Source organism: Micrasema longulum, unplaced genomic scaffold, assembly GCF_059751315.1.
Source record: "Micrasema longulum isolate JH-2025_06_02 unplaced genomic scaffold, ASM5975131v1 h1tg000919l, whole genome shotgun sequence".
Taxonomy (NCBI): Eukaryota; Metazoa; Arthropoda; class Insecta; order Trichoptera; family Brachycentridae; genus Micrasema; species Micrasema longulum.
This window is the reverse complement of record NW_028278110.1, coordinates 64,073-75,615: the sequence shown is the minus strand read 5'-3', so window position 1 is coordinate 75,615 and position 11,543 is coordinate 64,073. Positions and strand designations below refer to the sequence as shown.

At 33.0% G+C, this 11,543-nt stretch overlaps 1 protein-coding gene across 2 annotated transcripts; it reads right to left on the bottom strand.

The window, feature by feature from the left end:
• Positions 1-985: 985 nt before the first annotated feature.
• LOC148278180 (uncharacterized) lies at positions 986-8,767 on the bottom strand. 2 transcript variants are annotated; one of them, XM_088231789.1, is made up of 2 exons: positions 8,185-8,767; positions 986-2,196 (listed from the first exon to the last, which is right to left on the bottom strand). In XM_088231789.1, the coding sequence occupies exons 1-2, from the start codon at positions 8,635-8,637 to the stop codon at positions 1,849-1,851; spliced, it is 801 nt and encodes a 266-aa protein (XP_088087915.1). In that variant the 5' UTR covers positions 8,638-8,767; the 3' UTR covers positions 986-1,848. The 2 variants fall into 2 exon arrangements, with proteins under 2 accessions (XP_088087915.1, XP_088087916.1); XM_088231790.1 differs by lacking the exon at positions 8,185-8,767 and adding an exon at positions 5,212-5,626.
• Between the last annotated feature and the right edge of the window lie 2,776 nt (positions 8,768-11,543).

The following is an 11,543-nucleotide window of genomic DNA, read 5'->3' as shown; positions in this document are numbered from 1 at the left end:
ATATAATAAAAAGTTGGCTTATTTTAATGTTGGCGTCAAACACAACAAACACTGTAAAAAGTGCAAATATATAGTTTTGGAAGTCGTACAGCTGAGAAAAGGTAGGTAATGGAACAATGGCTGTAAATTAAAATTAACTAAATGTATATTGATAAACTGCTTGCAATGTCAATAATATTTTATGAAGAAAATTCATAGGTGAAAACCCACGTAGTTTGTAGAACACTTTTCAGTTGATGTAAATTTTTCTTAATTTTTAAAAATATTTTCATTGATTGGTGTCCTGGTACCTTACCTAAACTTTTTAGTTTTTACGCTAAACTTGTAAAAAAAGTTTTGAGAGCAAAGGTCGAACCGTACTAGAGCGGCACTGCGTGGTACATTGCAACAACACGAAGTAACTACAGCTGCGCAGCACTTCATACAAAGTTTTGTCGCACAGCGCCTCTGAAGTACAACAAGCAGTTTGACTTAGTGCTTGAGGAGAATATTCGGTATAATATGGTTTGATTTAATAACCAACATTAAAGTCTGAGAACAGACGCTGCAGCCTCCTGTTATGAGCGGCTGAAGGGTGCAGCCGTGGACCTGCCTTAATCAAAGTTGCCTCTTCATACCTGTGGGCTCCTGCCATCCTGGAAGGCCGTTGATGATGATTTTTTGGCTTTATTCGATGGAAGTCAGGTATGCGGGATTGACGTGGGAGGGGGTGAGTGCTGGCTAGTGATAGGGTCTCCTGGAGGCGTCTAATAATGTCCACATGCCCTACTTAGGAGCAGATGTGGAAGAAAATGAATTGAATATTTATCTTAGCAGAACCAACAGTTAGCTGTATGGTATTATTTGCAATTTATGACTAGTACAGTATAAATTTTAACTAAAAGTAACAACTGTTATAAAATACATTAACCTATATAATAAACAATGCAACATACAATATATTATATAATATTCTAGAAAAATGGTATTAATACTAAAGATCATGGAAATGTAAAAAAAGTTTAATTCATCTCAATGTCTTTATCAGCGGTGCTATTCTGAACGGCTCTCACGGCCGTAGAAAACACTCTTATCTCGCGAATTTTGTATGTAAATATGCGAGATAAAAGCTTTTTCTACGGCTGCGAGAGCGTTTAGAATAGCACCCCAGATGATTACAATTAACATAACACGTGTCTTTTTTTCCAAATGAAAAGAAAAAGATGACATGTTAAAAACAAATTACAACATTAATGTATTCTCCTTCATTATTCTACAAAAAATTAGGCAATAATTCATAGCATCTTCACCGTACACTGTGCAAATATCCCGAGCAGCTTTATTTCAGAGTGTTGAAAACGCTCACTTTCAATTCCATGATATTCCATTTTTATGGCTTGTAATAAAATGAAATATATGCAATGTAAAAGCAAATTTCATTCGAATGACGTAAAACATTTAATATTTTGTTTTAATTTTGGTGCTTATTTTTAAATTTGGCAAAAAACAGACACAATTTATTCTTCTTCTTGCGGTGCCTTGTCAGGTCTTCCCAACGTCGGCGATCACTGCGACGAAAGCTCCTCGGTCCTGCGCTACTCTTATATTCCGCAGCCAGGACAATTGCTTATTGGATGTACTCGCCATAGATTCCTGGGATGATGACCAGAGTGGGTTCCCGTCGCCGTCTCTGGTGGATTTTTCTGTCGGGGTTACCTTCCCTTAGCTGGTTGGTTATGGTTTTGAGGCGCCAGACTGTGTTAACACAACTTATGTTAGACTTAATACATACAAATTATACACTTATAAAAAATATTGTTTATTTGGCTTTGTCTCTGTTTCAATGTCATATTTTGCGAGTTATCATTTCTAGCTCCTCATAGAGTTCAATACCTTTATTCTTTTTTGTACAACTAAGTTTTGTATCTCGGCTTGCAGTTCCAAGGCATCTTGTAAAGGCAACTGTTTCATTTGTGTGGCGATACTTAATGCAAACGCTTCAAACTCATCTGCCTTCCGGGAATTGGAGGAAATGTCTCTCAGAATGTCCGCGCTGTCCATGTAGTGACGGTCTTCATTGTTTGGCGCTCGCCGTTTATGAGACGAGTTATAATTTATTTGTGGGTAAGATGGCGAGTTGCGCTGGATGACGTGTGGTTGGGTTTTATAATCCTGATCTTCGGAAGATGATTCGTGAGGCATTTCATCGTCCAGCACCTGAAAATTTAAAAAATAATATTACATCTTTGTAAAAAAATGTTAATTAAAACTCACGCACATTTATTTGTTTTTTGGTACCTACCTAATTCAATAAAAAAAATACTTCATGCTAATGAGGAAGTTCAGTGCTACGGGAAATTAGATATAAAAAATGTTTTCTTACATGCGTTAAAAATTAGAGCATTTAATTGTATGGCGAAGTTTTTCTAAGCCGTATGAAAAAATTAACAAGTTTGAACTATGCCAAAAGTTTTTCCGAATCAACCAGTGATAGTGTTGTGATAGATTTTCGGTTTCCGGGAAGCTAACTCACTTATCAGCAGAACTCACCGACTAGAACTTGCGACGTCACGGGTGGAGTAATTTCAAAATAACAAGACTTTAAAAAATCATAGCGCTGATTATTGTCATTTCCTATTGGAAAAATATATATATATTTTTTTAAATTTGGCTTATTGACAGTCTATTAACAAATAAAAAAGTTTTAAAAAAACCATTTAACTTACTCATTAAACATACCTATATTTCAATAAAATACATTAAAGTTGCGGAAAACATATTTTCTAAAACTAATAAATTACTGTTACATCTGAGATAATAAATATTTGCATTATCATGAAAAAGGTGTCCTATATTATTTTACCTGTTTTAATTTGTTCATAGGTAATAAATAATATCTATCTTTATTTCAATAATAATCTAGTTTACAAGCTTCTATTTCAATAATGACTTAAGACTGCATTGAAAAAAAAGCATTTTTAAAATTATCCGTAGGGTGTAACAAAAATGTATTTTGTGAAATCAATAAAGATGTTAAATGAAATATTTTTTAGTATTGTACTAAAAAATCTTGCAGCTTAAGAGCACAGTTATTTAGTTGTATAAATACAATACAAATACTTAGTATTCGACGTGACAAACTTTTTGAGTGTAAAAGATTGTACACGGTAACTAAATAGAAAAAGATGGAACAGTTAAATGACACATAGGTTGGATAGTAATTACGATTTTTATTATGAACTCAAAATATGTAAAATTTGTCATGAAACATAAAAATCAAATTAAACAGAATATTACGAAGATAACCTAATGCATATTTGGTTCCTTTTCGCTCCAAATTAAAATGCCTAGATATTTGGTGCTCTCAACCAAAACGGAGTGTGGAGGAGACGGTTTAATCATGAATTAGAGACACTATATGGCAAATCCAACCTTGCATTGTTCATAGAAATAAGAAGATTACGATGGTTGGGCCATGTGCACAGAATGAATGATCACTGTACCCCAAAAAAGATTCTTTATTCTACTCTGAAAGGCAGACGAAGCAGAGGCAGGCCAAAATTAAGATGGCTGGATAATGTGAAAAGTGACATTAGAGCAATTGGCCTGACGAATTGGAGAAGAGCCGCAGGGTGCAGGGAGGAATAGAGACAGATTCCGGAGGAGGCCAGGGCCCACTACGGGCTGTAGCGCCATTGATGATGATGACTAAACAAAAATTAAAATAAATGTAATTGATGTTAGAGTTTATTTCCGAAAAGTATAGATTTTTTTAATAAACACAAAAAAAACAATTTAGAACTTACTTCCTAACATGTAATTTTTTGATAAAATCTTTCAATTTCTTTGCATTTTGTGCCATTTTGTACTACTTTCCATAATTTTCAACTTTAAATAAAAAATACAAATATTATAAAAATAATTTTAAAAAACATAAAAAAGTACTTTGCTTCTAATTTATCAAAATTTTCTTAAACCAATTAATGTTTTTAATTAATATTAGACACCGTGACAATGAGACACTCGCTGAACTGAATAAGATGTTCACTAAATCTCTAGTATGGTCATTTCAAAAGCAGTCACAACCGAAGGACATATATTATAAGACGTATGAGTGCGGAAGAAGCCAAGAATGTATATCAATATAGACGTGTGTGGTGGTCCATTCTCGCTGCCTACCCCTACAGGAAATAACGTGATGATAGTAGTAGTGTTAACTTTACTAAAGGTAAGATTAAAAGATTGCCCAAATTAAATGGAAAAATTGTGATTTATCCTGTAGGTACTTAAAATTATTGATCAAATAGTTTAAAAACAAAAAAATAATAGTAAGGGGTCTTTTTAAAGCAATAAAACCGTATTTTTGTTAAATATTCAGTCGTCTTCTTTAATTTCTGTATGTATTTTTTATGCGTTTTTTTGTAATTTTGTCTTATTATTTTGAGCTTAATTACGTTTATTAAATTTTTACTGGTTCCTGGCCTTGGTGAAGATTGTGCCGCCAAAGCAATTTGTTTTTCTTTTTTTATCATCTTCTTTTTTTGCATTCTCCATTTCATTCTCACTATCTTTTTTTCTCTTCAGACATCTCTGAAATATTGTTTATATTACATTTTAAAAAAATCTGACGTTTTCTTTTTAGCTCCTCGTACTTTTCAGCGTTGTTTATTAGTATTTTGCGGTAACGTCTCATTTTTTCTGCTGAGGTGAGCGGCATACTACTGGCAAAAACTAAAATCATCCACAAAGCCGCCTGGTCATTTTAGAAAATAACTTGAGACATAAATGATGCAAAGCTGATCTTTGGTTTGGTGAGAGTGTACGAAATTCCAACGTTTTACTGAGCATTTATCTCCTAAAATAAACAAGATGTCGAGATGTTTTTTTTTCATTTGACTCTTCAATCATTTTGCTACAAAAATAATCTTTAAATTTCTTCATTATCTTTAATGATTATTTATAATAAAAACTAGCGATGCAACGGAAGTGTCGTAACGGAAGCAGAAACAGATGTAAAAAGTAAATTTTAGCGGAAACAGAAACGGATGCGGAAGTGTTAATACTGTGAAAAAAAACTATAATTTTCATATTATAAATATTATGGAACTGCTTTATTTTTGATACAAAATTCGCTCGTTAAGAATGCGTTACGTCAAATTGATTCGGTACTGCCGCCTAATTTAACGAATCAATTCATTTATAAATAATTAGGTATTCGATTTCTTGACTGACCTTTTGTTTTTTAATTTCCGATGAAAGTTTGACAGCTTCATCTAACTTCTCAAACTCTACAAACTCTTTGGCGTGTATCGCTTTAAGGTGACTTTTTAAAGCGGTAGTTGTGCGGCCTTTTCGCGAATATATTTTGTCACATAGTTGACATCTGGCTGCTAGATCGTCAATTTCAACGAAATAGTTCCAAACGGGACTTGTTTTTGGTTTCATAATTGCACTTAAGCTGCACACATGACACAAATTAATTACTGAAACGTCACGACGTATAATAGCATAATCGTACAATGAAGTAAAAAAATAATGTAAATGTAAAGAAAACTAACGATGATCCATTCGAATGAAAATAATCGAATGCATTCAAATACAAAATTAATTGTAATAATGAAAATCCGAATGCAGTAATTCATTCGAATGAATTAGTAATTGCGCAAAACGAATAAATTAGTAATTGTGCCAAATGAATGAATTAGTAATTTCAATTACGCCAACTTCACCCCGAATAAAAATTAGTAAATTTCAAACTAATGAATTAATTCGAATGCAAATAGACCAATAGGCGTGCGTAAAATTCATCCATTGCAAATGGACTAATGGGCGAGCTTTACACCGAATGAAATGAATGAAGTAATTTAGTAATAAGTTATTACTAATTACAATTAGTGAGCGCCGGGAGATGTGAGCGAAGATTGACATAAAATGCTTTTTGTTTTTTTGTAGTTACGTCGGCACAGATAAAGGGTATAAGTAAAAGAGTATATTAAATAATAAAACGCATAATTTAATAATAAAGTGATGTATGTTTATGTATCTGATGGTTTATTTGTGTATTTAAAAATAATAAAATTGATATTAAATCTATCAAATCTAAAATCTCAACACAATAACAGCTGATTGTAGTTTTACATGCGTGAACTAAATAACATCATAACAAACATGAAACAAAACTATTATAATTTTCATCCTTTGTTTGACATATACATATTTATGTCAAGTGTAGTGATAAAAAATAGACCATAAATTAATACACCCATGTAAATACCTTAAAGTAAGGATCAATGCGTAGATTGCGTAGTCTACTTTATTATTGCCATAGTTAAAAAAAAAAACAAGTTGGCGTACACATGTACCTATCTAGATTTATAAGTTGTTGCTTTATTAATCCATAGTAAGGGAGGTATTTTTTTATATTTTCGAACATATCTTTACCTATTTGCTTGTTTAAAAATCAGTATTGTTTTTAGAATTGTTTTTAGGTATTGTTTTTTTATTACGGTTACTAACAATAAATACCCGCTTTTTTTCGTATTCACGTCCCGACTTGCTAGAAATAAAATCCATGTTTGAATGTGAAGTGTTAGATACGGCATATTTTATAAAATAATTAAAAGAATATATATAACAAATCGTATTTTTAGAATGTCACGAACTTGAAGTTTTCACGTAATCTAAGTAAAATAGGTACATACCTATTCTTAAAGCACAGATTTAACTCTCGAAAGACAATGTTTGTCTCTGAATAAATTTCTATGTCTATGGTATACCAGAAATGAATGATTCATCCGATTATTTAATTTATTCAATTATTAATCATTCGATTATTTTCATCGGCATGTAAGCAAACGCGTTGCGAAAAGTGTCTAAAGCACGCGCCCGGCTCGCTTGTGGTTGGCTGGAACGCCTGGAACACCCCTCCCGCGCGTAAAGTTCCGTTCAAATTTCCGTTATAAAAGTTGCGGAAACAGAAACAGAAACGAATGTCAAAAAAAATTAAATATGAATAGTAGCTTATGTGTAAATATTAAAATTTTTCATATATTTTCTTGTAATTAAAAAAAAAAAAACCATCACGCCGTTTCCCCGTAAGGGTAGGCACAGAGGATAGAACGCCACATCATTATATCTTTGCAAACAGATCTGGCTTCCTCTACATTCATACATCTTCTCATGCACGGGCGCCGATTATTTCGACTTTTGACATGTCCATCTTCTTCTATTTCTGCATCCATCAACGTTCGCATTGTAAATATTCTTAGCCGTTCTTTTGCTGTCCATTCGTTCTACATGTCCAAACCAGCGAAGAGCTCTTTTCTTGATTTTGTCGATAATGCAAGCATTTAGAGACAAGTGTCAGCCTTACATAAGGTACGGATCTCAACATTTGTGCATCTATCGTACATAGTTTTACCACACATTCGCCTGAGAGATCGCATTTCGACAGCATTCAGCCTACTTTCATCCCTGTTTTTCCAAGTCCATACTTCGCTCCCATACATCAGGGTCGGGACCGAGTCTTGTTTTTATCCGCATATAAAAAAAAAAAACGAAAAAAAATTATTGAATCGAGAATATATTATTATTTTGGAGATTTTTATGCTTTTTGTAAAATAACATTAAATAGCCACATTAAAAACATGAATTTAACTATTGACTTAACTATCAACATTATAAAATATATTAAACTTATACTTATAATATAAAAATCAACAAAAAAAATATACAGTATTAAAAGGGCCAATAATTATTACAATAACTGAGTTGTGAAATCTATTATGAAATAGCACAAGTTGCAGACAGGGGTGCATAGGGCACCGCGTTGGTAAACCAAATGCACCGTATTGAGATCACCTGTTACATGAAGGTAGGGTGAGCAGTCCTACGCTTCAGGTCCCAGTCCAAGAACAATGAAATATTTCAGTTTATATAATCTTAAAAATCAATATTTCACGCCCACCCTGCCAGGAATCGAACCCAGCACCTCAAGAATAGTAGGCGAACGCGCCAACCACTAAACAACGAGGCGAACTTATTTCCACTCGATTTCTTTATTCGGGAATTTTAGCCTAGAGCAAAGTCGAAAATACTCGTCCGGGGTCCGGTTCTTACACAGAACTGTATTCTTCATCTGCCTGGACACAGACATGACATTGAGACACATAAAATTAATAAAAATTTAAAAAGAGTGTAGTTTACCGAAGAATTTGCTCTCGAAGATTTAAATTGCATAATTGCTTGGAGAAATGTCAGAGACACGAAATGCGGCCATCGCGACACATAAGCATCATGACATTTATGTCCTTTCGCTATCTTTTTTGATTCTGTATTAAACTGATTTCTGAGATTGTGAATTTTCCTGGTAATTTCATCCGGCGTCGTGTCGAATTTTAGGGCTATTTCTTCCAGAACGTTCCGTTTTTTAGGTTTACTGGAGTATTCTTTTAGTCTGATATTCCAAAGTATGGGTCTGGCCTCGTACGTGCGTATCAATTCTTCAACTTCGCTTTTGAGCCACTCTTTTTTTTCCATTTTAAACATTTGAAAAGCAAAACTCATATCATTCACTATTCGGATAGAAGTCTCGCGACACGAAAAGGAACCATCACAGAATTCGGAGAGAAATGTCAGAAGTTGGAACGTCAAACACATCTCAAAACAAACAGAAAACGTATAAAATAAACGTACGAGTTAAACATGACCACTATTTTTATCTTTCTTCCGACAATACGGTACAAATAAAAATACTTTTTGTTAAAATGTCACGTATCAGTTATAAATTTATAAACTGAGCAACAGAGGAGCGTAATGTTGCCAGCTAAAAATGGACAAAAATATTTTTTGAAAAACACATTTTTCTTTTCGCTTTTGTTGAGCTTGTTTTGAACGACAGATGCCAAACAGTACAATATTTTTGTTGTATTTGTTGACAATATCAAGTATCAAATAGCTAGTAGCGACATCTATCCACAAACTAAAGTACTAGGTAATATGAAATGTCAAAAGATGTCGCTGATTACCACATTTACCCCGTCTAAATTAGACATGATTCTTTTTTGAAAATATTACCTGTATGAAGGTATTACGTAAAAATGATTTCTTTATTCAATTAAGTTATAATAATTAACTAAAAAATCATAAAACAACTTAAGATAAATAGTGTGGATAAGTATTTTGTGATCTCAAATAAATCAACAGTGGCTCATTCTAGTAAACAGTAAATAAATACGTATTTAGACTTAACCCTTTCACTACCAGCGTCATTCCTCAGGTAAACGAAGAATAATAATAATATCTCCTTATTTTTTAAACCAATCTACTCCATTTTTTGTACACGTCTAGTCAAAAATATTCTCTACATGAAAAAATAAAGTTTATATGTTGGTAGCCCGCGCTTGTTCTGTTATTTGGGTTTTATAACGATGCTTTTGGCGGTTCAAATTGGCTGGGCGTCACAAGGATTTAAACTTTTTATAAGGTAAGATATTACTTTTACGTATTGTAAATATTTTTAAAATTGTTAATAGATGTATATATATGTTTATATAGTTTTGAGGTATAAATATTTATTTATAAATCATTTTTTGATCATCGAATTCATGTACTTCAGGAATTACATTGATAGTCAAAGGGTGTTGTACGAGTATGCTAGATACATACCAACTTTCTAGGGGATTTGGTACTAATTTAAATCACAAATTAAAAACTTATATATTGGTTTATATGTAAGAACTTTATGAAGACATGTAAATAATATGATTTTGTGCATTTAAAAAAAAGATAATAATGGCATTGACGCATGATGAAATTACTGTTATGCTGGAAGGCGATATCTTCGACGTTGAGTGGGAATCAGACATTGACAGACAGACATCAAGCAGTGAGGATGTCTGTCTGGAGACGAAATATTTAGAGGATTCTTCAGATATTCCGGGTTCAATCGGAAGCCAGTTTATGTTGTATCTGGGACACAAACCTATAACGACTGTAAGACGATGGTCGCAGGCAGATTCTGTCCATGTTGATGTACCGTGTCCCGCTATCATTGCCGAATATAATAGGTTTATGGGTGGGGTTGACCCCAACAATATGTTAGAGTTTTACCGTATAGACTTAAGAAGCAAAATATTCTATCTCCGAATTGTATTTCATCTAATTGACATGAGTGTGGTTAATGCTTGGCTGTTGTATAAACGCCATTCCTGTCAATTAGGTAAGATATCCAAGGTCTTGATAGAATTTCATGCGGAAATTGCTAAGGCGCTTATGTTTATACGAGATGAAACCCAAAAACGAGGTCGACCTTTTTGTTTTGCGGATGAAGCAGGACCCAGTACCAAAGAACACCGTACTCTGCCTGCCATGCGTCCTATAGCCGATATCAGATATGATGGTATGGGCCTACCTTGATTGACAAACAGCAGAGGTGTACATCAAAGGCCATTGATTTAATGCCAGAAGTGTGTGTGGCTCTTGGTCTTTTGAAAAATAGAAATTGTTTTGTAAAATTCATTAATGAATGAATATATTTTTTTAAACATAAAAATGTTTATTTTTAAAAAAAAAATAGTAAATGTAACATAAGAATTAATTTTGAATGTATTTTGTAGTTTTATTTTTATATAAAATATGAAACAATGATACATGCCTTTGGTACTGTGTTCCTTTATTTTACACCCTCTTACCCCCAATGTCATTCCTTGAGTGTATGATTTTTTTAGTAAACTACATGACTTTTCTTGTTTTTTGTTTTTGTAAAAATATTATAAAAAATCATAGAATCCATAAATGGAAAAAAAAAAATTTACCTGCTAGTGTCACTCTGGTACTTAAAGGGTTGAAGCTGAAATGCTGGAAGTCACATTTGGTAAATTGTTCAGGAGAGCGGTTTGAAGTTGTAAAACTGTTTCTAATGTATCCCTTGAAGTAAAAATACAATTTATTGTTGTTTTTTGGATTTAGAGGCTTTTGATAAAAATATTTAAGAAAAAAACATTTAAAGTATGGACTAGGTATCAAATAACATGGGTCTTCAATGTCTTTTCTCTGTTATTCTGAATCAAGCCAATTAGTAAATATGGATGTTAAAACAATGGCAAAATGGTGAATGTTACACAGTGTGTCATGAGTCAAATGGCCATTTAAATCAGGCAATGATATTTTATAAGCCCTGTAAATGCCTAGACTTCCATATTCTCTTCTATAAAACGTTCTCCATCTGTTGTCATTTGTTAACCTTTTAGTTCTCTTCTGTACCTATTATATGAAGTGTAAATATATCTTGACTATAAAAATTCTTGTTAAATGGTTCACATATACGTGGGATGGTAGAATGTTTCCGATGATTAGTATTAATGTTAGGAATATAGAAAATATCAGACAGTCTGAAGGTGTTTAAACACGGGCAAAATAAGGAATGTTACACAGTGTGTAAAGTGGCCACTTAAACCAGGTCACAGGGTTTATAAATGCTTCCGTACCCCTTTACAAAAATGTTTTTCCTCTCGGTTGCTACAAATTTAAATCTAAATAACTCACGAGGGAGGAAATCAAGCCTG

Bases quoted from the DNA above. Each gene is read 5' to 3' on its own strand.
- LOC148278180 (XM_088231789.1), bottom strand. From the start codon at position 8,637: ATGTGTTTGACGTTCCAACTTCTGACATTTCTCTCCGAATTCTGTGAT. The intron at 2,197-8,184 runs GTAAACTACACT...TTAAATTTTCAG, and splicing joins CTTCGAGAGCAAATTCTTCG to GTGCTGGACGATGAAATGCC.